A 26,952-nucleotide genomic window follows, 5' to 3' on the forward strand; every position below is an offset into this window, starting at 1 on the left:
TCACAAATATATCTGAAACAGGGCGTAGAGGATGTTCAGAGGACTAGCCTAAGGCAAGTCTATTCTGTCAAATATATCAACCGATCTGTTCTCTGTGACAGGGCGTAGAGGATGTTCAGGGGACCAGACAAAGATGAGCTGCGACAGCAGGTGGCCCATGTCACCCTGGAGATGCAGAAGATCCAGGGCAAGGCCCAGGATCTCAGGAACATCTTCAACGACCTGGAGGAATTGTACGCGGTCCTGTTTATCTTTCTTTGGGGTATAAAATTACAGTAGCTTTTTCTGCTAGGTTGTTTTGGTGAGGCTGGGATGAAATCCATTACACCAATTGACTTGCTTTGTCTTTGTTCATTCCCTGTAGTTGTTGTTTTCTTTTGATTTTGTTTTTTCGATTTGGGATTTCTTTGTTGTTGTTTTTTTGCTTTTGTTGTTGTCTGATTTTGTTGTTGTTTTTGGTGGGTGTTTTTTTGTGGGGGTGGGTACATATATAAGAGCTGAAAAGCTATTGTTTCATTTGACAAGAAATCAAGGCTGAGATATGCTGTGGCAAAAATGCGACGTCGGAGCTGTAAAGGTAAAACAGTGGCGGATCCAGGCGGGATTTCCGGACCCCTCCCCCCTAGCCTAAAAAAAATAATAATTAAAAACAAGTCGCGTAAGGCAAAAATACAACATTTAGTTTAGCTGTCGAACTCACAGAATGAAACTGAACGCAATGCAATTTTTCAGCAAGACCGTATACGCGTAGCATCGTCAGTCCAACGCTCGTGACAAAGGCAGTGAAATTGACAAGAAGAGCGGGGTAGTAGTTGCGCTGAGAAGGATAGAACGCTTTTCTGTACCTCTCTTCGTTTTAACTTTCTCAGTGAGCGTGTTTTTAATCTAAACATATCATATCTATAATGTTTTTGGAATCAGGAACCGACAAGGAATAAGATGAAAGTGTTTTTAAATCGATTTCGGAAATTTGATTTTGATAATAATTTTTATATGTTTAATTTTCAGACCTTGTTTTTAATTTGAATATAACATATTTATATGTTTTTGGAATCAGAAAAAGATGAAGAATAAGATGAACGTAAATTTGGATCGTTTCATAAAAAAATAATTTTAATTACAATTTTCAGATTTTTAATGACCAAAGTCATTAATTAATTTTTAAGCCACCAAGCTGAAATGCAATACCAAACCCCGGCCTTCGTCGAAGATTGCTTGGCCAAAATTTCAATCAATTTGATTGAAAAATGAGGGTGTGACACTGCCGCCTCAACTTTTACAAAAAGCCGGATATGACGTCATCAAAGACATTTATCGAAAAAATGAAAAAAACATCCGGGGATGTCATACCCAGGAACTCTCATGTCAAATTTCATAAAGATCGGTCCAGTAGTTTACTCTCAATCGCTCTACACACACACACGCACACACACACATACACCACACCCTCGTCTCGATTCCCCCCTCTACGTTAAAACATTTAGTCAAAACTTGACTAAATGTAATAAGGATGGCTCAGATTGCACAAGATTGCTCCATTTTCCTTGATTTTTATCAACATTTTCCGGGGGGGGGGGGAGGCATGCCCCCGGACCCTCCTAGGAGCCAGCCTTTGTCCTCTAAGTGACGGTTTTGGAAAGTAGTTGGGTAATTTGTTGGCTCAGTTTGCACCAGATCGGTCATTTATCCTTGTGGCATGCCCCGGGACCCCACTATAAAAGGTTCGAACGGTTCGCGCCCTCAACTAAACGCTTCGCGTCGTCGAATTGTCCCAAAAATTAATTTGGACCCCCCCCCCCCCTTAAAAATGATGTGATCCGACCCTGTAAAAGAACTCTGTTTTCACAGGTACGTGGAAGCGGAGGGCTGCTGCTTTCCGTTCAAGTACTTCGTGCTGAAAGACCTGGTGCACGACGCGGCGGACGTGGCGACCAACGTCACGGTGAAGTGGTACGGTTCCGACAACGAGACGGACGACAAGAAGAAGGCCAGGGGCGGAGTCCGGCGTCTTCTGGAGAACTGCAGGGAACTGGCCCACAGGATGAACCAGTACGAGGGAATCATGGAAGGTGAGCTCCAACTCGAATTTTCTTCTGAGCATGTTTCTATTTTGTGTCCCGATATTGAAAACAAAGATAAACAATGAATGGTGAAAAATGAAATGCTGTTTTTGCTACAATTACTTTTGTCTTCGTTTAAGGCAGGATCAGAGATACTTCAAAAGTACGTTTTACAGTACGTGTACATGCAGCTCAGTTCAGTAGGACGAGGGATGTTGTTTTTAGCGGATAAGCTTTGCTCTTGGTCGTTTAAATAGACCACAGTGATTAAGTATTGTTGACGATTGTTACCTCAACAATGACATGACAGCAGCAGTAATTACAGAAGTACTGACGATAAAAGTAATGACGACTTCGACGACGACAACAACGACGACGACGTTCATTGCAAATATTGATGACTGTGATATCACTTTAATTTAAAAAAACTACTTGGTGCACAGAGCTGAGCGTGCTGAACAAGAAGGGTCTGGAGAAGGCTCTGGAAGAACGCCAGACGGCGCTTGTCCAAGAGAAGCTCCTCCTGTCCCAGCTGGAGAAATTGCTTCAACAGCTTCAGGACCTGCACGCAGAGTCGCAGACACACTGGTTCTGGCCCCGCTACGTCATGCTGAAGAGAGGAGTAAGCGGCGCCATTGGGGCCTTCAGGTCCGTACCGGGACTTTCTGGATCTTCCTCTGTCGTATATTCCCAAGGGAATGATGACAAGAACAGTGCGTTGCAAAGTGACAGGACTAAAGGCAGAGTGTGATGAATAGTTTCTCTTCCGTATCTTCACAAGGGAAAAGCAACAAGAAATGTGCGTTGCAAACCGATAGCAGGACTAAAGGCAGAGTGTGATGTATAGTTTGCCTGGATCTGGATATTCCTATTCCGTATCTTTACAAGGAAAAGGTGACAAGAACAGTGCGTTGCAATCTGATAGCAGGACAAAAGGCAGAGTTTGATGAATAGTTTGCCTGGATCTGGATTTTTTTTTCCCGTGTCTCTACAAGAGAAAGGTGACAAAAACAGTGCGTTTCAAACTGATAGCAGATCGCAGGACTAAAGGCAGAGTGTGATGTATAGTTTCTCTTCCGTATCTTACCAAGAGAAAGGTGACAAGAACAAGTGCGTTGCAAACTGATAGCAGGACTAAAGGCAGAGTGTGATGTACACATTTCTGCAGATATACTGTTAGTTATTGCATATGTGCTTTATTTCATTGTGGCTGTGCATATATATTCAAGTTCATGCAAATCACAGGCTCAGACTGCTGCTTGCGCATGGAGTATAACCACGAGTGTGACGTGTTTTTGTAAAAGATCTGTGATTAATTTGTGTTCTTGGGAGTGAACCATGGGCCATGGGGTGATCTCTTTATAAACCATCCCGAAGACAGACCAGAATGTGATCTGAAAATTTATGTTTGACTGATTTGTTTGGTTGTGTTTGCAAAAGATGTGCCATTCAGAACATCTTTTTAATTAATGCATGATGACGTTTCTTTGATCTTCTTAAATGGTGGTGCTCTGAAGACAACGAATTCAACTGTGGTGTTGTTCGCTCTCTGCAAAACTTTGAAGTGCCTTCAGAAGAAATGTTTCTCATAATAAATACAAAGATCATTCTGTGCATGTGGGAGATGTTATGTGTTCCAGCCACGCGCTACAACTCAGACAAGATCTAATGACTTGACAAAGAGGAGTAGGCGCTCTAAATGTAGACAACACCAGTAAGTGAAAAGTATGCGGAACCAGTCTCATGTTTAATTTGTTTGTTTGTTTGTTTGCTTAACGCCCAGCCGACCACGAAGGGCCATATCAGGGCGGTGCTGCTTTGACATATAACGTGCGCCACACACAAGACAAAAGTCGCAGCACAGGCTTCATGTCTCACCCAGTCACATTATTCTGACACCAGACCAACCAGTCCTAGCACTAACCCTATAATGCCAGACACCAGGCGGAGCAGCCATTAGATTGCCAATTTTAAAGTCTTAGGTATGACCCGGGGGTTCGAACCCACGACCTCCCGATCACGGGGCGGACTAGGCCAACCGTGCCGGTTAGTCTCATGTTACCCGAGAGAGTACGAAGCATTGGCATGAACAAGCAACGTCACAACGTCCACCCTCAGTTCTCCGTGCTGACAATAAAGAAAGTCGCATTATGCAGAATATGAGGGATGTTCTTCTGTCACCAAAAGAGGACAAACCCACTTCGTGCCATAACTTATGAGATGAGATTCTTAATCTGTGGCATATGTTGGTAAACACTTGCATACTCGTACCAATGTAAAATGTTCGACGTTCTGGTTTTACACACGTTTGTTACATGTTGTAAACAATGACTGTTGGACTTTTTTGTCAACGGCAATGTGAATTTCAACATTTTCAGTGCAGCTTGTTTGTGGACAATTAATGCGTGCCCAGCTTTAACAGTTCAACAAGTTCCGGAAAACAGTTACCCAACAATCGGCGACGGAGAAGACACCGAACGTGCGTGCGTGCGTGCGTGTGTGTGTGTGTATGTGTGTGTGTGTGTGTGCGTGCGTGCGTGCGTGCGTGCGTGTGTGTGTGTGTGTGTGTGTGTGAGAGAGAGAGACTAGAGAGAGAGAGAGAGAGAGAGAGAGAGACTAGAGAGAGAGAGAGACTAGAGAGAGAGAGAGACTAGAGAGAGAGAGACTAGAGAGAGGGGGAGAGAGGGGGAGGGAGAGAGAGGTTCGTGAGACTTTCATAACGAATACACAACCCACCTAAGTATTGTGACTGTGTGTGGGGGGGGGAGGGGGTGCGATGGGTCGTTGCATGTGTACAAATGTTGGAAAGTGCATTTATTCATCTGTGATAACCAGTGTATTCTTGCTTTTCATATGGTCTTACTTTGGACTTCCATTTATCTTTTTCATGTGTAATTGCTGAGTAATTGAATGCGTACCGTGAGTGGAACCCGGAAATAAGACACGGGACGTATAATGGAATGTAGGCCTAGCATCAAGTTAAAACATCAATTCTGATGTAATGTGCCGCTCATGCATATGTGATGTACATTTTTGTTGAGGAAAGCGTTGTTAATAATAAACCTTCCACTACGAGATAGATATATGATTTCCACAAACCCTTATAAAGTTGTACAAACTCCTCATGACCTGAAGCTTTCTGTGTTGATAAATACTGTATTCACTGGCACATACCTCACCGACATCCCCTGTACAGTATGTGCAACCCCCCCACGGGTTAGGGGGAAGAATTTACCCGATGCTCCCCAGCATGTCGTAAGAGGCGACTAACGGATTCTGTTTCTCCTTTTACCCTTGTTAAGTGTTTCTTGTATAGAATATAGTCAATGTTTGTAAAGATTTTAGTCAAGCAGTATGTAAGAAATGTTAGTTCTTTGTACTGGAAACTTGCATTCTCCCAGTAAAGTAATATATTGTACTACGTTGCAAGCCCCTGGAGCAATTTTTGTATTAGTGCTTTTGTGAACAAGAAACAATTAACAAGTGGCTCTATCCCATCTCCCCCCCCTTTCCCCGTCGCGATATAACCTTCGTGGTTGAAAACGACGTTAAACACCAAATAAAGAAAGAAAGAAACAGTATGTGCTACAGCGCGCATGTGTGTGCGTGTGTCCCTGTGTGTGCATCTCTCTGTGCATATGTATGTATGTGTTCAGTATCTCTCTCTCTCTGTCTATCTCCCCCCCCCCCCTCTTCTATGGGAGGTCAACCCCAACCCCCTCCATCAAAAAAGTGTTGGAATAATCTCTTCAGAATCTGCATGTGTTTGCCGTTATTCCTGCACTAATTAAATGAAGTCAGAAAATACATTTGCAGTAAACATGCCCCATTTGCGGTTTGCGTCAATGTATATTTGTGATTGTGTGTGTGGTTGGCTGGGTGTGGGTGTGTTTGAAAAAATAAAATTAACCAGTTTTCAGGGATGTAGTTTGCCATCAGCAATCGGCGAAATGCTAACTCTTTTCAAATTGCCGAAAAATGTTTGAAAAAAGTTTACTGCTTAAAAATTGCCTTTTTTCCTAATCTGCAGAAAAAAAATCAAACCAACCCCAAATAAGACAATCAATGCACACATGCATACAATTAAGAACAATATTTGGACTGTATTACACTATAATTTTATTGCGAAACATTCGAAACATCAATGCGCATTCATCTATCAAACAATAAAAAAAAAATAACTCAAATAATTCATTCACTTGCATTCCATACCAATCATACATGTAACATACAATAACAACCTTTAATATTCCAATTACCGCAGTTTTGATTGTTTTCATACATTGCCATGTTTCTATAAATTAGCAGCGGCTGAATGATGGAAGCATGTGCTACCAAAAAATGAATCGTCAAGAAAAAACAAACTCAAACACAGTGTTTACTATTCTTAGCACTAACCCAAACAAAAAATATAGAATAAGAATATAGTCATCTACATGACAGCATCTAGCTATTATCAAACAGCACAACCTGAAACCTCATAGCTTTAATTAAGTAATCCCCAATCCACCCCTTTTTCTGTAAGCCAAGAAACAAATCGGGGAAAAAAACATTAAACAAAATTGTGTAAACAAAACAAAATACTTTCAGAAAATATTTCATACAACAGTTACTTTGTGCATAAAAATGCATACTTTCGCAAACTTTATGAAAAACTGAGTAAAGCTGCATGATGAACAAAACCATCAGAGGTAATCTGTGTGATGTCATAATCCTGCTCCGCCCCTGCATGGAGGGGATTGTCCCACTTCCTGGGTAGATTTCTCCCACTGAATCGGGGTTTTGGCCTGTAAAATGAAATCAGACATATTTTGTCAAAAGCACACACCACAAACACACATCACAAACACACACCACAAACACACACCACAAACACACACCACAAACACATACTCACAAACACATACTCACAAACACACACCAAAAACCATACATGCACACACACACACACACACACACACACACACTCATATATGCATGCACACATACTCTTAAACACACACACACACACACACACACACACACACACACACATATATGCACACACACATACTCTCAAACAGACACACACACACACACACAAACACACAAACACACACTACCAACAAAAAAGCGAGGAGAAAAGCAGGAAACAAATAGAAACAAAACAAGTGAAGGACAAGTCGCATAAGGCGAAATTACTACATTAGTCAAGCTGTGGAACTCACAGAATGAAACTGATCGCACTGCATTTTTTCACAATGACCGTAGTCCGCCGCTTGTGCAAAACGGAGTGAAACTGACGAGCCTGTTCAGCGCGGTAGTGGTTTCGCTGTGCTGCATAGCACGCTTTTTTGTATCTCTCTTCGTTTTAACTTTCTGAGCGTGTTTTTAATCCAAACATATATCTATATGTTTTTGGAATCAGGAACCGACAAGGAATAAGATGAAATTGTTTTTAAATCGATTTCAACAATTTAATTTTGATCATAATTTTTATATTTTTAATTTTTACAGCTTGTTTTCAATCCAAATATAACATATTTATATGTTTTTGGAATCAGGAAATGATGTAGAATAAGATGAACGTAAATTTGGATCGTTTTATATTTAAAAAAATTATTACAATTTTTAGATTTTTAATGACCAAAGTCGTTAATTCATTTTTAAGCCACCAAGCTGAAATGCAATACCGAAGTCCGGCCTTCGTCGAAGATTGCTTTACAAAAATTTCAATCAATTTGATTGAAAAATGAGGGTGTGACGTTACAAAAAGCCGGATTTGACGTCATCAAAAGTATTTATCGAAAAAATGAAAAAAAAGTCCGGGGATATCATTCCCAGGAACTCTCATGTCAAATTTCATAAAGATAGGTCCAGTAGTTTGGTCTGAATCGCTCTACACACACACACACGCACAGACAGACAGACAGACACACACACATACACCACGACCCTCGTCTCGATTTCCCCTCTATGTTAAAACATTTAGTCAAAACTTGACTAAATGTAAAAACGGCCAAGTTTCTAGTACTTCTAAACAAAAAGGCATAAAATACTACAGTAGAACCCCTTTTAAGACCCCCTTATTTAAGACTCCCTCCTCTTGAAGATCATGTTTCCTCAGATGGTCTGTTCGTAACCTGTGTAAATGTATCCCCATTTTGAGACTCCCTCCTCTTGAAGACCATGTTTTCTCAGATGGTCTGTTCGCAACCTCTGTAAAAGTATCCCCATTTTGAGACTCCCTCCTCTTGAAGACCATATGTTTTCTCAGATGGTCTGTTCGCAACCTGTGTAAATGTATCCCCATTTTGAGACTCCCTCCTCTTGAAGACCATGTTTTCTCAGATGGTCTGTTCGCAACCTGTGTAAATGTATCCCCATTTTGAGACTCCCTCCTCTTGAAGACCATGTTTTCTCAGATGGTCTGTTCGTAACCTCTGTAAACGTATCCCCATTTTGAGACTCCCTCCTCTTGAAGACCATGTTTTCTCAGATGGTCTGTTCGCAACCTGTGTAAATGTATCCCCATTTTGAGACTCCCTCCTCTTGAAGACCATGTTTTCTCAGATGGTCTGTTCGTAACCTCTGTAAACGTATCCCCATTTTGAGACTCCCTCCTCTTGAAGACCATGTTTTCTCAGATGGTCTGTTCGTAACCTCTGTAAACGTATCCCCATTTTGAGACTCCCTCCTCTTGAAGACCATGTTTTCTCAGATGGTCTGTTCGCAACCTGTGTAAATGTATCCCCATTTTGAGACTCCCTCCTCTTGAAGACCATGTTTTCTCAGATGGTCTGTTCGCAACCTGTGTAAATGTATCCCCATTTTTAGACTCCCTCCTCTTGAAGACCATGTTTTCTCAGATGGTCTGTTCGTAACCTGTGTAAATGTATCCCCATTTTTAGACTCCCTCCTCTTGAAGACCATGTTTTCTCAGATGGTCTGTTCGTAACCTCTGTAAATGTATCCCCATTTTTAGACTCCCTCCTCTTTAAGACCATTTTTCTCAGATTTGTGGAGGTCTTAAAAGGGGAGTTCCACTGTACAATAGATCTTGTACCATGAGAAACCAATACATTTGTCATCATTTTCACCAGTTTTCATTCACAAACACCTGGTAAATAAATCTCATGTTCCCCATGCAATAAATCGAGGTGGTGGAATGGGTTTGAGCTTTCAGGTGAAACGTGGATTGTCAAAGTAAAAGCCAATCAGGCTGATTGTTTGATGTGTGGAACCATCGCGGCTTTGGATTTGTGTTTCCGAGGACAACGATTGTAAGCATTCACTCTCAAAGACCCAATCAATGTTGATAATTACCGCGGCGACTCATGGTCAATTTGTAACTTATCTCTGTAATCGCAAAATCCACAACGAAAAGTCATAAACACTTAAAAGAAAAGAAATATGCTCAACACTTACTGAACTCACACGTATGATCGCAGCTCTGTACATTTTCAGACTGGAAGAAAAGCGTCAACAAGCTACGTTTGACGTCACATACAAGGTTGACGTGTTATCTCGACCTACTGTGACGATGCTTTGTGGCCCGGAGTTGGATTCTAAAAATTCGTCTCCCAGTGGGTTATTGTGCATTTTGTTGCACAACCAAAATGATGACAAAAACAATGTTTGGTGGCTTGTTGTCAGATCAGCATTTTGTTGTTGGTCCTCGGGGAGCATATCGCCTTTTGTCTCATATTTATCAACCGCGGGCTTTGGCCTTGGTCGATAAAGATGAAACAAAAGACGATATGCATGCACATCTACTCACAACAATAGACAAAGCATGGAGGCCGCTTCCAAATTCTTCCTCAAGGACATTGTTCACTTTTCGATGTCTCTGCGGTAAAGAAACGAAAAAAGATTAGATATCTACACACGAATGTGTCCACATGTGCATTTACTGAAGTAATGTCATTATACATGTTCATGATTGTGGATTGAGATTGGAGAGTTCTTTTTTGTGTGTGTACCTGCAGAGGTGTGTGCATGTTAATCTATCTGTCTGTGTGACAGTGTGTGTGTCTCTGATTCTCTCATTCTCTTTCTGTATGTGCATGTGTGCACACCGAATAGAACCAAATTAACAGTGTGAAGGTGACGTCACATACGGAAAGGATACATATTATAAGCAACTTTTGAGACTCACTCAGTGGGACAGCGAATCTCACTATATCAGGTTATTGCTGTACACACATGTGTTTGCTGTTGACCCAGAAAGAAAAAATGCACTGTAAAGCTGTCGGCCTTAATTAATTTGAGGGGATAGTTAAAGGGAGGTACACAATTTATGTCCACAATTACATTCTTAGAAATGTCCTACCTGAACCAACTGTACACCTTCAAATGCATCTGACACAATCACAACTTTGAAGTGCGTTTCTGAACCTGTAACACAAAAGCATATGCACACACACGCACACGCACACACACATATATATACATCAGTGTCACGGTTTTCTTTAGCATCAACACATACATGTATACATAACCTGTACCATGTATTGCAATTTTGACATCTGTCACTTGTAAGTAACATGTGGTGCACATGACAGTGATCTCTAGTCAGGTCAATTTTATGCAACATCTGGCTTTTTTTTTCTCCCTCTGACAGTGTAGCAGAGTGCAGTTTCTGAGTTCATACAGTATGTTGATCGAGGCATTCTTTTCTGCTTCTTTCTCTCAATATTTGGAACTTGACTCTGGATCAAAGACAAGTGCGACAGCAGGCAGATTCACTGTGCAACACTAAAAGTCAATTTTGGCAGCACATGGTAATTTCTGAATCAGTATGATAGCAAATGAGCACAGTTAGACAGCGTGCACAAGAGCTTTAGTGAGCAACTTACATTTCTCTGCTTAAACATCAAACACCTTTGTTGATTACAGTAGGCTTTACTAAACCAGGCCAATGACTGATTTAGCATGTAGAAAGGCACACTAGCTTTTGCGGATCAATTTTTCGCAAGTTATGGAATATTACTTGTCGTTTTCTATATAACAGAGTTCTCTTTAACAGCGCACAAAGATCCTTGCAAACAATCCCAAACTCAATATGTACACTTTGAAGTGCGTGGTTTCAACTGAAATGAACACACAAATATTGGGTACATGCACTTGGATATTACAATGAGTCCGTTGTAACATCACATGTTGTTTCTGGGAGGTGAGGATAAGGGTGGGTAGCTGAAGTTTACATATCAAGAATGCAAATTGTTTTACAAGAACACTAACAAAAAAATGCGATTGAGTCTTGAATATTCAATGGGTTTAACTCACCTTTTGGCACATTGTGCATATAGCTTTCGTTGACGATTTGGAGAACAGATGGCTACAAAAACAAAACAAACAAATAAGAATAAAAAATAAGTAAACGAATAGTCTGTTAATATGATGACCTCGACTTCTTATCATTTTAACAAGAAGAGCAAACGCTCGATCGAGTCACTTTCGCAGTTCTGAATATTATATGAGGCATCAGATGGACAGGAAGAAATTGCTATTCACAACACAATGAGTCACGTTCACATAAAATTTGAGCCCGGTCACTTTTATAGTTTCCGAGAAAAGCCCAACGTTAAGTTGTGTGTTGCCGAACAGAAAAGGCTAGTTATCTCCCTTGTTTTTCTGATAACGTTCGTAAAAGGCTACAGATGTAAATACTTTGATGTAAAGAATAATCCTACAAAGTTTCAATCACATCCGATGAACTTTGTCAAAGATATAAAATGTCTAATTTTTCCTTTGACGCTGACCTGTGACCTTGAAAAAGGTCAAAGGTCAACGAAACCATCGTTAAAGTGTAGAGGTCATTGGAGGTCACGACTAAACAAAATATGAGCCCGATCGCTTTGATAGTTTCCGAGAAAAGTCCAACGTTAAGGTGGTGTCTACGGACGGACGGCCGGCCGGCCGGACAGACTAACACTGACCGATTACATAGTCACATTTTCTCAAGTGACTCAAAAATGAGAACTGACCACTTCAATCAGACTGAAACTGTCACTTTCATATTTATTTAGTATGTCTACCTTAAATGTTTCCAGAGGGTACTCACCAAGGTTATCATTTCAGATAAAGGGTTATACTGTAGAGCTAAACAACACAACAACACATGACTTAATGTCTGAGCTCATTAAAATTCCTTTCCTACTATTACTCACCAAGGTTTATTTCAGATTTAGAGTTATAGAGCTAAACAGAAAAACAACGCATGACTTAATGTCTGAGCTCAGTATTTTGACCAGATTTTATTTTTTATTCAATGTACCACCAAAGAGTGCTTGAACATACCTTAAAAGCTTCTGCCAGCTTTTTCTTCATTGATGTCTCCATGGGTTTCTGTCAAAAAATAAATTGAAAAAGTATTTACTCTTTCTCAATCACACACACACACAACACGCTCGCACGCACACATCAACTGTAATAACAAATGTTCTGTAAAATTTAAGCAATGTGAAAGTGCCCAGGCTTTTGTACCTGGAGCATTGTTATTATAGGAATCTGGTACGCCTAATCACTCACTCTATCAACAAATATTTGTGTACAAAATACACATCATAAGTTTTATGCTACTGTCATTTCTACTGTCAGCCTAAATCAAATAAAACAAATCTTTACATGTGCGGTCATATATATTGAAACATGCACCTACCTTGGAATCATCAATACTTACAACAATATCTGCCATGCCGGCAGAGGAAGATTGTGATGTACTAGACTGTGCATATGCTGTGGTAAATCTGTTTGCAGTGAAAGCTGATCTCAAAAGCTTTGCAGATATACTGGAAACTGCTTTTGCCATTAAAAGATATCTGCAATTCACAACAGAAGGCATGAAAAAATAAGGGTAATAGACAACTTTCAGAGAGTTTATGTGACGTGGAAGAGGAGTTGCTTTCCCTTGTTTCCATAGAAACACTGAGGCAAGCCTACCATGTCACATGTAGCTTGCCTCTGTGTTTCTATGGAAAAGCAAGGAAAAACTAGGGAAAGCAACTCTTCCGTACCCCATAAAAACCCGACAGAACTATTTCTGGAATTCGTCTGTTATGTTTTGGGAACATGCCTGCCTCATGAATAATTGTCGCCCTCCTTTTTCACTACATGTACATGCCGAATAGGACTAAAGTAAAATGCAATCGATCAGGTTTGTAAGTTGTATAATGTAGCACGTAATTGTACATGTAACGTGCAGGATAACGTGCAGGGCTCAGGTACATGCACCAGTTGTTCTGACTAAAAAAAAAGATAAGTTACTGCATGGGTGTGCTCAGATATAAAGCTTACATAATGTGCTTGTACAGCATAACTGGCTCTCATGCTGTGTTGCTCTATAAAATTCTAAAGGGCGGGGATGGAGAGGGGGGGGGGGGGGGGGGGGAAGGTTTTTGAGGGGACACACATGACCTCAGCTAGCTGTGAAGTCTATCAGCAGAATTTGATGCGGAAACATTTGAATGATTTCAAAAAGTTGATATTACTTCAAGAACATCAATTGCCAATGCCTACCAACATTTGCAAAATGTTTTTAGTTTTTACCATCACATTAAACATGTCGAACAGGACCAGTTAATGTCAGCAAAAGTGAGAGCACAAAAAGTTACCATCAAAACGTTTCATCAGCTAAAGCCTCACAGTCACATATAATTGATAGTGTCATACGAAAAGTAAAGTTGTGCAACTGGCAGTGTGAGTGTGACTGTGTGTGTGTGTGTGTCTGTACGTGTGTCTGTGTGTTTGTGTGTGTGTGCGTGTGTACGACTGCCTATGCATGTGTGCACTGTAATGTTCTCAATACTCTTCATGTTCTCATTTGCAGTTATATTAACCAAAACTTGTTCTTACCAGCAACCAGAATCAAAGTGCTCTTGAAACAGTCTTCTTGTCTTTACGATTGATTTCAGCATTATCTCCCTTGAGAGTGCAGACGCTTCAACTTACCTTTTGTTACATGGCATGTGATTGGTCAATGTGAAACTCTCTACCAATCAATTCCTCATTGAGGAAACGATGACCTCACTCACAAAGATGGCGACTTTTATGGACGTCAATCTTGTCCGATATCTTTGCACTTGTGGCAAGAGGCTTCCACCTTGTCGATTGTATTTGTGTAGGCATTGTCTGAAGCTTCGATGTGCTGACTGTGTGCAGCATGAGGTGAGCCATCAAACTGCATGCTAGTGTGCTGTTGTCGTAGCCATATTTCCACTGCAAGTAGCCCACATTTTCCTGTCTGCTACACCAACTGAGCAACTGACCAAGAGCAGAAACCTCCTGTTGAGTCGCGGGAGGGTTTGTCTGTAATATGTTTCCGTGAGCAGTACCTGTATTTGACATAACAACATTGCCGGCTATCAGAACAAGCATGTGGGCCTACTCGGTACCTGTTCGTTATGCCTGTATCCTAACAACTGACCCCTTGAGATTTTCACTTTCTGTTGATCTTTGTCTCGTTTGAGAGGGAGGGGTGTTGTTCAGAACAGTTTGCCTGTTTACTCATCAAGTCTTAATCAAAGAGCATTTGAACATTGATGTATATACATGTATGATATGCAACTGTGTTTGTTTTTCAAGGTGGATTCACCCTATTGCCCAAACTGCCTGGAGAATATGCCAGCATCTGAGGCAAAGCTGAAGAAGAATAGGTATGACTTACCTGATGTTCTTAGTAGTATTTTTTTTGCGTTCACACTAAGCATGTTTAATTTTACACAGCTAAGTGGTACTCACTTTGTGATTGGTTCTTTCATGTGAAGTCAAAATATATATAAGTGAATGTCTTTTTCATTACCAAATAATTTTTTTACTTAATTACTCTACAGCTGTCACATTACTTTCTTTCTTTATTTGGTGTTTAACGTCGTTTTCAACCGTTCAAGGTTATATCGCGACAGTGTCACATTACTACTACTGCTAGAAGTAGAACTACTTAAAAGTACTGCTTATGAAATTATGTACAGTGCTTCTTATCTTACCTATCTTATCCTAACTGATTAGGTATAGGATAAGAAAATTACAAAATGTACTCACTGCTTTTCATTGAGATCATTGTGCAATTTTAATTTTGATCTGTTCGAGATCATCTAATGACAATTATCATGGAAGGCACCCTAGTTCAGCTTGTCTATCTCAGCAGCAGTTATACTTATACCACAGTGGTGTAGAATCTCAGTGTTAACCTCTTTGCGGACAGGGAATATTTGTATTCAGAGCATTACCTGTGTTTATACCTGAATTGACAACTTACAGTGTGCCCTTGATGTATAAGTTTTAAATACTATAAGTGTATACATCACACACACACACACACACATTGTTTGTTTGTTGTTTCTCTTCCTCTGTTGTTGTTTATTGAACGGTTTCTTGCCCGTTAAAGCAAGTTACCCAGGACATCAGCTGACGTCCAACATGCATGCAGCGAAAGGGTTATAAATCAGACATTCTTAAATTGTCAGATATTATCTATAATTATGAGCTGGTGACATATATGCTTGAATCTGTATTGATTTTTTTAAGACAAACTCCTTATGCATGTACTAGGTGCAGTAACTGCTTTGACTGCCCTATCTGTGGCCATACCCTGATGACAAGAGCCACCAGCCAGATGGTTCCCAGCTCTGAGGACCCCAGCAAGTCCACGCCCAAGAAGATGTACTACATGGCCTGCAGTTTCTGTCGCTGGACAACCCGCGATGGTGGCCTGGCTGACCAGAGTACCTGTGAGTATGTGTTCTACTCATAGTCTTACTCTTAGTTGACACATTAGTCAGGATATGATTCAGAATAATCAGTAGGCCGTGAGTTCAAATCCCGGCTACGGCCGTCTGGTGGGTTAAGGGTGGACATTTTTCGGAGATCTCCCAGGATAACTTATGTGCAGACCTGCTAGTGCCTTATTCCCCTTCATGGATGCACATAAGCACAAACCAAGTGCGCACGGAAAAGATCCTGTAATCCATGTCAGAGTTCGGTGGGTTATAGAAACACGAAAATATGCTTGCTTCCCCCGAAATCGGTATATGCAGCCTGAATGGCGGTAAAATAAAAACGGTCATACACGTAAAAATCCACTTGTGCAAAAACATGGGAGTTTCAGCCCATGAATGAAGAAGAAGAAGAAAATTGAGAATAGATAAAGATTTAAAACTGAGTCGTTCTGATTTAGTCAGGTGACACGTTGAATGTCTTTGGAGCTGGTCAGGATTGTGTTTTATTTGTTTTTTTGTAACAGTCTTTCGTGTGTGCACGCAAGCACAAGAACAAGTGCGCACAGAAAAGATCCTGTAATCCATGTCAGAGTTTGGTGGGTTACAGAAACACAAAAATACACAGCATGGTTCCCCAAAAAGCAGCGTATAGCTGCCTAAATGGCGGGGTAAAAGCGGTCATACACGTAAAATCCGTGGGAGTTTCAGCCCATGAACGAAAAAGCAGAAGTAACAGTCTTTGAACCACAAATATTATAAGAAAACGTACACAACTTTTAAACAAAATCAGTACACTGCTGAGTTTCAAAGTGATTCTCAGACTGAGTAATGGATCAACAAACAGCTGCTCATAGCCGAAACTCACTGCTTTGAATTTGAATTCATCCGAGCTGTACATATTGGTTTACAGTTTGATTGATTTATTGATTGCTTGATCAATTGATTGTGTGGTGTAGTTCTTGGCTGTAGTTCCACATCTCTGCTTGCAATCTTCCCTGTAACAATTCTTTCTGTTTCTAGCAAACGGAGGTTGGAAGGACGAAGAAAATCCTGAAGCTAAGAGGGTAAGGTTATTCAAAACAGTCATGTTTTTCTGTCTTAAATATATATATTCATCTTCCTTCTGCATGCTATGCAGTTTCAGACAGTCTGTTAACTGTTGAATTCAGACCTTGAGTCACATTCCCTTGCCATTGATTAAGATTAAAATGACTTTTGGTTCTTTGACTTTGAGGCAATTTCTTGTCCAAAACTGTTGTTCTCTTTGTTTTTTAACACCTATGTCTTAGGTCATTACCTTCTTCTCATCAGATAAACTGGGTTGCTTTTTAAGTACAGTGGAACCCTCTTCCCCCTCCCAAGACCCCAGGGTTTAAGACTCCCTCCCCATATCAATTTATCCCTATTTTAAGACTCCCTCCTTTTTACATTTAGTCAAGTTTTGACTAAATGTTTTAACGTAGAGGGGGGAATCGAGACGAGGGTGTGGTGTGTGTGTGTGTGTGTGTGTGTGTGTGTGTGTGTGTGTGTGTGTGTGTGTGTGTGTGTGTGTGTGTAGAGCGATTCACAGAAAACTACTGGACCGATCTTCATGAAACTTGACATGAGAGATCCTGGGTATGGTATCTCCAAACGTTTTTTTCATTTTTTTGATAAATGTCTTTGATGACGTCATATCCGGCTTTTCATGAAAGTTGAGGCGGCACTGTCACGCTCTCATTTTTCAACCAAATTGGTTGAAATTTTGGTCAAGTAATCTTCGACGAAGCCCGGACTTTGGTATTGCATTTCAGCTTGAAGGCTTAAAAATTAATTAATGAGTTTGCTCATTAAAGTTGTCATTAAAATCGATTTTTCGCAAACAGATTTAAAATTGATTGCATCGTATTCTTCATCACATTCTGAATCTAAAAATATATACATATGAGTCATGTTTACTCTTAAAATGTGATCACAATTAACGAAAATAGATTAATTAATCTTACGATTAAAATTTAAGAAATCGATCCAAAAATGATTTTATCTTATTCTTTATCATTTCCTGATTCCAAAAACATATAGATATGATAGGTTGGATTCAAAACAAGCTCAGAAAGTTAACAAGAATACAGAAAAGCGCGCTTTCCTGCTTAGCACAATACGCTACCGCGCTAATCTGGCGTGTCAATATCACTACGTTTTGCACGTGGGAGGTGAGCGATTTCCTTCACGCGGGGATTGACGAAGCTGTACTGTCTTGGTGAAAAAATACAGTGCGTTCAGTTTCATCCCGTGAGTTCGACAGCTTGACTAAATGTAGTTATTTCGCCTTACGCGACTTGTTATACCTGTATTCTCTGATTATTTAGGTCTTAAAATTCCGGTTTCACTGTATACAGACATGTATACATGTATTATAGCATGTATTAAGTCATTGTCGTTTTTTTCATCAGATAAACACTTTGTTGGAAAGCTACCGCAGCATAGCTCAGCGGGAGAAGGCTGAGAAAGAAAGGAAGAAGTACGTCAAAAGGAGGAGCCATGCAGGCTTTCAGGTATTTTCAGAGTTATTCTTTTTCTTTTGTTAATTTGATTGTAAAAAAACCTGTATTAATGACTATCCAGGTGACTTTAGTCATTGTTGGTTTTTCCTTGTGATTTAGAAATCAGAGACAGAGATCTACAATTTGTAAGAAGGAAATGCATACATATACATTTACGTAAGTTTGCAAGCCTTTACTTCTGGAACTTAAATATTTCCATCAATTTGTTTCTCAACAGGATAGATATGGGCTGACTTCAGTGGCTATGAAGTGGAAGATTCAGCCAGCTATGTCCAATCTGAGGTATGTTTATATATCTTTGTAAAACCAAAAAAGAAAGAATGAAAGAGGGTCTATTTTTGTGGATTCAGAATTCATGGCAATTTATAGGTAGTTTTGGTATTTAATTTGAGGCAGCTGCCCTTTTCCTCACTGTATCTCTGAAAATCCAAGTGCTGTAAAGAATTCAAAATGACCACACACTTTCAGTGTCACTGTCAGGGGATATTTTGTAAAGAGCAACGTTAGTAACATTTATTTCATGTCATATGCACATGACAAGTCTTCAAAAAATCTTGTAGAAGTCAGAATGGTATTGATGCCATCTTTGGAAAGGGTATGTATCAAGATCATCCAAATCGTTCTTTGACAGTATTATTTATTTTCACAACTGATTATACTTAGTGACGTTCAAAAGAGCTCAGTCATCAGAAAATGTCCCTTAGAAAGTGTCCTGTTTTAAGAGTGGCCGCACGTTACAGTGAAACCCCCCCTTTTAAGACCTCCAAAAATCTGAAAAACATCAGAGGGTCTTAAAATGGAGGTAAATTTACAGAGGGTATGAACAAAAAAATTGAAACGGCAAAGGTCTCAAATCAGGGGAGTCTTAAAAGGCAGGCTCCACTGACTGATAATAAGAATGGCAAATTGCTGAATTACAATCGTGCTTCCTATTCTTGCAGTGTAAAAGAGACTGAGAAGGTACCACCTGCACCTGAGCTGGTCTCTCCTGTTGAAGACTTTGACCCTCTGCCTTCTGAAATCTTCTCTGATATTGTTCAGCTGGATAAAGGTAAAGAGTTGCAGTATTTCGATGTATTCCATTATGGTCACAATCTGAGGCTGACATATATTGCAGATTTAAAGAACTTATGAAACGCTTTTATGTAGAAGTAATGGTGGGGATATAGAGGACTGTGCTTAGGGATCACAGCTTGGTTCCCAAATTATTTGAATCTTTTCTGAACTTTTTAAAAAAAAAAATTTTTTATATCATCTGTAAAAGATGTTTGTACTAGAATGTAATAAAACAGTCATAGTTTATGTTTTATCCCCGAGTACGCTAGTACTAGGGCTCAGCAGACTTTAATTGTCTGTGTGTGTGTGTGTGTGTGTCTCGACTTAACAGCTTATTGCTGGGAAACTACTGGGCGCAGCTCGTTCAAAAGTTGATACACTAACTTGATAATAGGTCCGATTGATCGTATTAAAACTTCATAATGTTACCTGGGACCTAAATGCGAAATAAACCACAAAAAAACGACTTGGCGGTGGGAGGAATTCGCGGTGCAACAGGCAGCCAGGCAGTCTGATAGAACGGTGCAAGGTCTCGGCCAACCAAGACTATGGTATACTCGTAGCAAAGCCGCCGAATGGTACCGTAAACCAAGAATAGTGACGTAATTACGTCACGGTCGAAAGTCTTTGACGTCAATGCCTCCCTGTAGTCTTTTTCTCTCGCGCGGTGTGTGTGTGTGTGTGTTCATTTTGTGCACATGTGTTAGTGTTACTGTTTGTGTGTGTGTGTGTGTGTGTGTGTGTGTGTGTGTGTGTGTGTGTGTGTGTGTGTGTGTGTGTGTGTGTGTGTGTGTGTGTGTGTGCGTGCATGAGTCTGTACTCGTGTGTGTGTGTGTGTGTGTGTGTGTGTGTGTGTGTGTGTGTGTGTGTGTGTGTGTGTGTAAGAAAGAAAGAGAGAGAGGGAGGGAGTGAGGGAGAGTGTGTGTGTGTGTGTGTGTGTGTGAATGTCTGAAGAGTACTCGGGTCCAGCGCGAGCGTTTTTTATGTCAATGAATGGTTGGCATTCTTTCTTCTTTTCTTCATTCTCTCTGTCTTTGCTTCTTCTTTCCTAATAAAAAAATTACAATTATTTTGTCTTAGTGACCTACCTGAGTCACAGACTGAATGCACCCGAGTTCCAGCCACCGGCCACTAAAGACCTGCGTCCAGTTCACAAACATCTGCTGGTCAGGCGGTCACTCAGATGCAGGGTGAGTTTGTCTGCATGCGGCTCTGTCTGAATCTTCTGCAAAATGTAAGGTCATTATTTTGTTTGTAAAAGGCACTGCAATAAAAACCAATCATCTTTGGTGAATACTTTCACATCTGAAATGCTATAGCCCTTCATAACTTCCAGATGTTTTGTTCTTGTGTACTGAGGAACCCCTCTTTTTAGGCTGCAAAAACATATCAGCACATCCGGTCTTAAAAGGTATGGCCTCTTGGAATGGAGTTAAACGTCTTTAAAAATGAACTGTGTGTGCAGGAGTGTGATCACAACCTGAGCAAGCCAGACTTCAACCCCTTGTCTATCAAGTTCAAGATTCAGCTGATTGCTCTGTAAGTGATACATCTGACACACCTGGTGCAAATATAATCAGCAGGCATATATCTTACGTAATTGTGAGATTTTCTGTAAATTTCAAAGCCTTAGTTGAAGATTCTTTAGTATATTTTTGTGGGCCAAAATCAGCACTACAGCAGGTACAAAACACAGCTTTGTTCACTGTTAGATTCTTTAGCAAGAAAATGGACATTTCAGAATCCCGTGTTTGAATCAGTGAGGTTACAATCATGTACAAGCATCTTGTATTTGAAGTCCTTCTTTCCAAGCATGACTTGGTTCCGTGGCACAGGTAGTCCGTGCTCATAGGATTAAATGTTTGGATCAGGAAAGACTGAAAGTGAAAGCAATTTATTTCTCTTTCCGTGCCATATAATTTACTAAGAGAAACTTGTCACAGAGCATCTTGTCACAGAGCATCTTGATGTATGTTCAAAACAAAAATACCAATTTTTGTGCAGGAACCACATCCCGGAGATAAGGATTATGGCACCTGCTACTTTCTCTGTGAACAAGGTAGGTCACAGTTTGAAACAAGTTTAAGCCTTTTTACTTTTGGGGTTGACGTCTGTTCTTCTGAAAACATCAGCGTTTTAAGAGAATGTTGTATAGTGTACCAAACAGATTTGGTATTCAGACTAAGTCATATCAAGTTAACCTTTGCACTGTATAAAGATAACATTATGTCTATGACTAGCTAATGTTGGCTTACTTTGCCTGATGATTTCCTTTTTTTTTCTCTCATATTTTCTTAAAATACCGCTGGTAGTAGTTCATGGAAATATTGGTTAAAAGCGAAACCGCATATAACCTTCTTGCAAATAAGCCTGCTGAGTTTACTGTTACTATTTTTTGTCTTTTCTTTGAGAGTAACATGCAATAATCAGTTCTCTTTTTTTTGTTTTTGGTCTTAGGAAACTGTGGTGACCTTCACTTTGAGCAACCCTTCAGTGTACAGTACTGTAGTGAAGCTTTTGCCCATCGAAGGTGACACTGACCTAGACTACATGACTGCTAAGGTACACTCACTATGTGTGTGTGTGGATTCATGTTTGTGCATTCATGTTTGTGTTTGTGTATCTGTGGGTGCTTAGTTTTGCAGAGGATTAGAAGTGCGCGGGGGGTTCAGGGTGAATAGAAAGCGATTACAAATTGGTGTATTTGTCTTGCAGGTTGACTTGCCCAAGAGTGACCTGGTGCTAGCCCTGCATGATGACACTGCAGTGTATGATGACGGCACCAAGGCTCAACAGGAGTTTAAAGATGATCCTAGGTACAGTTGATCCCACATAGACTTGTGATGAAACATCTGCAGTTTCACCTGCCAAAAGTGTCACTATATAAAAGTATATTGCAGGCAGCCTGTCATGACAGGTATATTTTGGTGAAGATAATAGACAAAAGGACAACAGAAGGTGTCCTTTCATGGGAGATGTCCTCCCATCTGAGGGGCCTTACATCGCCGGTACCACTGTACAACTGTACACTCACATAATTATGCTTAGAGAAGGGAGACAAATTTACAGGCCAGACATGTGCAAATGGTGAAGAGCTACATTCATACTATCGTAAAAACTAAGTAAAAATACGAAACATATTGAGCGTGATTTCTATAGAGAGTTTTCAGGGTACTTGCATAGTCACATTTGCCAATGCATGTCTTGTGTAAAGTAAAAGCAACAAACTTGGGGGTCACACAAAGACAGGAAGGGAAGCTACAGGCTGTAAATACACACCAAGTTGAACAGAAATGTAAGTGCCAAAATATAGAACATGGGCAAGTGAGAGCTTTACAGAACCGGTCCCCTGGCGCTTTTGTGAGAAGTATTAGAATGATCTAGCAGCTTCCATCCTCAAAATCCCAAGAGACTGGTTCAGAATAGCTCTCACTTACTGGCACCCTTACGCATGTTCAACCAACTCTTGAACTGGTATTTGATCTTGCTGTTAGCTCTCAAGTTTCATTTGATAATGATTCTCAAGTGAAAGAGAAACGTTATGACACACGCTTTTTCTGTTTACAGGGTGGTGGTTTTCCGCAGAGCGAACAAGCTGGGTTTCGCTGCCAAGGTGACTCCTTTCTGCAAAGAGGGGGAAGTCAAGGTTAGTTCCCTTTAGTTGTTGCCTTGACCCTCAAGCCAAAATCATTATAATCTCATGAACAGATGGAAGTGAAAGCCAAGTAAAGGCAGCAGCAAAACAAAATTTGACACATAACTGTGTTGATCAGTTGCTTTTCTTCTTTTTGTTTTTGTTTTTTATGTGAACCAATTGAGAAACAATTGACTCGCTGCTGAAAAGTGAAATATTAAATTTTTTGTTTGTTTGTTTGCTTAACGCCCAGCTGAACACGAAGAGCCATATCAGGGCGGTGCTGCTTTGACATATAACGTGCGCCACACACAAGACAGAAGTCGCAGCACAGGCTTCATGTCTCACCCAGTCACATTATTCTGACACCGGACCAACCAGTCCTAGCACTAACTCCATAATGCCAGATGCCACTAGATTGCCAATTTTAAAGTCTTAGGTATGACCCGGCCGGGGTTCGAACCCCCGACCTCCCGATCACGGGGCGGACGCCTTACCACTCAGCCAACCGTGCCGAAATATTAAATAACAATAACAATATGCGCACATTGTAAGCAAAGACAGTAGCACAACGTTACAAAATGGTTAAGATAAAGTTCAGTATGTTCTTCGGGTTTTAGTTGCTTCTGAATCATATTGTAACTAAAGCAGAGGGTCACTTATTTTTCTGCAGATCTGTCTATGGAAAGTTTGTGTTGTGCCTTTTGTTTTTAAGTGAAAATGAATTCACTGCTGTTCTTTGTTTTCAGGTGAGTTTCATGATGAAACACGAGTTCCGCAACACAGCGGCCGCCATACAGAGTGAGGACAAGGAACCCAAACTGGAGTGGCTGGAGCATCGTATCTTCATCAACCTTGGTCGTATTCAGCTCTGAAACTTGACTCATCTAGGCTTTTAATTGTTACTAGTAGTACTTTTCTTCATTTGAATCTTATCCATGATGAGACATAAGTTTCGCAACAAAGCAGCAGTCATTCAAAACGAGGACAGGGAACCCAAACTTGAGTGGTTGGAGCATCGTATATCTTCATCAACCTGGTCTGCATTCAGCACAAATACTGATCTGGGTTTTTAGTTTTTACTGGTACATGTACTGCTTATTAAATCTAGGTCATATAATGGAGAAGAACATTTTTTTTAAAAACAAAGAAGGAGAAGATCACACACAAAGAAACATTAGTACATGTACTGATGTAGGTTAAAAGAATTGTTGAATTCAGCCTTGATGCTAAGGAGACTGTGCTCTCTTCAGCTTTGATGTGTTCAGTTCGAACGCTGATTTATCATTAAGACTGCGATGTTTTGACTGCTGTGTCATTTTCAAATAATCTTTGAAAGTATGGTCTTTTTCCCAGCCTAGGTTTGATTTTCTTCTGGTACAGGAGTAAGCTGTCGTTTTCCCCCATCTGTGATCTTGCTTCACGCTGATGTTACCAACAAAACATGAATTTTGCAGTATGTTTGCCTGCTTTCCTTTTCAAGTGGTGCCGGTTTGATTCCAGTGCAGATAAGCTTTAACAGTTCATCACTCATGCTTATTTGACTTCTTTTTTTTCATCTGTTCCCCTAATGTACCATTGTTTCCATTAACAGCTGCTGCATGTACATCCATTGTTCAGTAATGCAGTTGTAACAAGCAGGTGACTGATTACCCATTTTGGTGAGATCAATGCCTGTTGGCAAAATATTTATGCATACACTCTAAATTACCCATTTATTAGGCATTTCTGTATTGTCATTTCCACACCATCTGTGCCCTGTAGTAGGATTTGAAAAAGTGCATTATTATTATAGTCAAGAGCCTCTTTGGATTAAATATGAATAGTATGCCATCTGAATGCATACATTGTTTCAGTTACTGGTTGTTAAATAGTGTTATTTCATCCTTTGCTTGGTGTGCTTCAGGAGGTTTTTGGGTCAGTTTTATTGCGGGTTGCATGGAGTATGCATCAACTTTCCTCAACAATATCACAGTTTTTGTTAATAACATTGAACGTTTATTTTTACATCATCACTGACATTAGTAGACAATTGGACCTGTTGTAGCTACATTGTATGTGCTTGTTGGTGAAGTCAGTGCTGGTTGGACAAATATTTAATTTATGCATACCGTCTTCCCTTACACATTATTCATAAATTTACTGGTGCATTTTACCGATCGTTTCCGGGCAGAAGAGTGTACAGTGTACTTTTTTTGCAGCGGAATTCTATTTTTCCGGTCAATGGCTCTGTGTGTGTCTGTGTTTGTGTTTGCCTATAAGTTTGGTGTTTGGTAAAAATGACCGCACATTTACTTCTCTCTCTTCCCTGATGCGGAGCGTGAGACTTTTGACAACCCCATGTTTGAAATGTAATTTGTAAATTATGTTATGTATGTTTTGAGTCATTACATGTACCAAGTTAATGTCAGAACGCTACTAGTCTAGATATTTTTAGATTTAGTGTAAGATGATCAAACTGTTCATAGAGATTTGTTATAAATGCTAAAGGTTAAATTTGAGTCAGGTGGCTCAAAATTATTTACCTGTATTGTAGTAAGACAGTCATGCTAGTGCTTTTTGAACAAGATTCCGCCATATTTCCTTTTTCTCTTTATAGTCTTTGCATCACACCTAGTGCATTTATGTACAAACCCCCCGCGGGTTAGGGGGAGTCCCATATTGGTTGGGACGAGAAAGAATTTACCCGATGCTACCCAGCATGTTGTAAGAGGCGACTAACGGTTCTGTTTCTCCTTTTACCCTTGTTAAGTGTTTCTTGTATAGAATATAGTCAATTTTTGTAAAGATTTTAGTCAAGCAGTATGTAAGAAATGTTAAGTCCTTTGTACTGGAAACTTGCATTCTCCCAGTAAGGTCATATATTGTACTACGTTGCAAGCCCCTGGAGCAATTTTTTGATTAGTGCTTTTGTGAACAAGAAACAATTAACAAGTGGCTCTATCCCATCTCCCCCCTTTCCCCGTCGCGATATAACCTTGAATGGTTGAAAACGACGTTAAACACCAAATAAAGAAAGAAAGATTTATGTACAAGTTGTACTTGTATGATGTCTTATGAGAGAGTTGACAGTTTCTTTTTTTTCTTTTCTTTTCTCATTACATATTTGCTTTGGATGTTGGCTGATATTTTTTGTTCTTGTATAATTTTATGTAAGTGCAATAAGTCCATTGTGCATTCAAATGGAAAACTATTAAACCAGCTGTGGGATTATATGTCTCTTCTTTTATCATCGTTGCATTTCCAGGTGATTGAAAGAAAGTGAAAGAAAAAATGAATGAATGTGACTAGCATACTTTTTATATCGGAACTAAATTAGCAGTTGGTCGCCACACTCATGGATCTCATGCTAGAAAAAGTCCTTTTTTCCCCAAATTGCCTGTGGAGGGCCTGTGCTGCGTTGACTGAATAAAATGTATACATATGTCAATGTGCAAACGCATATATATACCGAGCAACAAAAGAAACACGAAAAAATTCGTCATTGTTTGATTGACAAAAGTTTAATGAAGGTATGTTTGACCTTGCTTTTGTGTGATTATTTTGATGCTGTGACTGTTTTAACACACGGGACAAGCTGGTTTATCGTTCAACACATAATGCGCGCTCGCAGCACGTGCAAGTAGAGCAGGAGAAATCTCATGTGTGAGATGTGTTCACCAATGCATTAGCAATCAAAAGAGACCATGGCACGCTTGCTGCCAGTCTCACTTTTGAAACAGCCAGGATGCCAAGATTGACACCACCAAAATGCCATATCGATTTAAAGCTGGGGGTGATCCAGAAGCACTGGCATGTGCTTTAATTTTAAACGTGCATATTCCAACAGTTTATCACCTTCTGCAATGTTCTGGTGACATTGGAAGCACTGCAGTTATGCAACGCGGTGGATTTTTCGCATTACCCCAATAAGACAAGATCGCAATTTCCTGCCACAACGTCTTCGACATTGATTCAATTCA

The 26,952-nt window shown here is 40.1% G+C and overlaps 3 protein-coding genes across 6 annotated transcripts in view; 2 read left to right on the forward strand and 1 right to left on the reverse strand.

Moving 5' to 3' along the window:
- The window catches only part of LOC138958596 (uncharacterized), a 16,184-nt gene extending 10,297 nt beyond the window's left edge, over nt 1-5,887 (forward strand). For all 3 annotated transcript variants that reach the window (XM_070329797.1, XM_070329795.1, XM_070329796.1), the window contains exons 2-4: nt 102-233; nt 1,849-2,069; nt 2,504-5,887. In XM_070329797.1, the coding sequence (XP_070185898.1) occupies nt 112-233; nt 1,849-2,069; nt 2,504-2,811 (651 nt within the window). In that variant the 5' untranslated portion in view covers nt 102-111 and the 3' untranslated portion in view covers nt 2,812-5,887. The remainder of the gene's footprint in view (nt 1-101; nt 234-1,848; nt 2,070-2,503) is intronic.
- Nucleotides 5,888-6,161: 274 nt separating this feature from the next.
- Nucleotides 6,162-14,212, reverse strand: LOC138958598 (bolA-like protein DDB_G0274169). 2 transcript variants are annotated; one of them, XM_070329800.1, is made up of 7 exons: nt 14,075-14,212; nt 12,724-12,862; nt 12,342-12,389; nt 11,328-11,379; nt 10,372-10,436; nt 9,820-9,888; nt 6,162-6,847 (listed from the first exon to the last, which is right to left on the reverse strand). In XM_070329800.1, the coding sequence occupies exons 2-7, from the start codon at nt 12,850-12,852 to the stop codon at nt 6,767-6,769; spliced, it is 444 nt and encodes a 147-aa protein (XP_070185901.1). In that variant the 5' UTR covers nt 12,853-12,862; nt 14,075-14,212; the 3' UTR covers nt 6,162-6,766. The 2 variants fall into 2 exon arrangements, with proteins under 2 accessions (XP_070185901.1, XP_070185900.1); XM_070329799.1 differs by lacking the exon at nt 14,075-14,212 and adding an exon at nt 13,896-13,983.
- LOC138958597 (dynactin subunit 4-like) lies at nt 14,050-26,205 on the forward strand. The gene is made up of 14 exons (XM_070329798.1): nt 14,050-14,207; nt 14,625-14,695; nt 15,591-15,769; nt 16,778-16,821; nt 18,190-18,291; nt 18,518-18,582; nt 19,242-19,351; nt 20,437-20,546; nt 20,822-20,895; nt 21,361-21,415; nt 21,814-21,918; nt 22,072-22,172; nt 22,924-23,002; nt 23,740-26,205. The coding sequence occupies exons 1-14, from the start codon at nt 14,061-14,063 to the stop codon at nt 23,863-23,865; spliced, it is 1,368 nt and encodes a 455-aa protein (XP_070185899.1). The 5' UTR covers nt 14,050-14,060; the 3' UTR covers nt 23,866-26,205.
- Nucleotides 26,206-26,952: the final 747 nt, after the last annotated feature.

This window comes from Littorina saxatilis, linkage group LG2 (assembly GCF_037325665.1).
Source record: "Littorina saxatilis isolate snail1 linkage group LG2, US_GU_Lsax_2.0, whole genome shotgun sequence".
Classification (NCBI taxonomy): Eukaryota; Metazoa; Mollusca; class Gastropoda; order Littorinimorpha; family Littorinidae; genus Littorina; species Littorina saxatilis.

Coding starts and splice junctions, on each gene's coding strand:
- LOC138958598 (XM_070329800.1), bottom strand. CDS start 12,852: ATGGCAAAAGCAGTTTCCAGTATATCTGCAAAGCTTTTGAGATCAGCT. Junction 10,437..11,327: donor TATGCACAATGTGCCAAAAG/GTGAGTTAAACC, acceptor TTTGTGTTACAG/GTTCAGAAACGCACTTCAAA. Junction 9,889..10,371: donor AAGGTGTACAGTTGGTTCAG/GTAGGACATTTC, acceptor TCTTTACCGCAG/AGACATCGAAAAGTGAACAA.
- LOC138958597 (XM_070329798.1), top strand. CDS start 14,061: ATGACCTCACTCACAAAGATGGCGACTTTTATGGACGTCAATCTTGTC. Junction 21,416..21,813: donor CTACTTTCTCTGTGAACAAG/GTAGGTCACAGT, acceptor TTTTGGTCTTAG/GAAACTGTGGTGACCTTCAC. Junction 22,173..22,923: donor GAGTTTAAAGATGATCCTAG/GTACAGTTGATC, acceptor TTCTGTTTACAG/GGTGGTGGTTTTCCGCAGAG.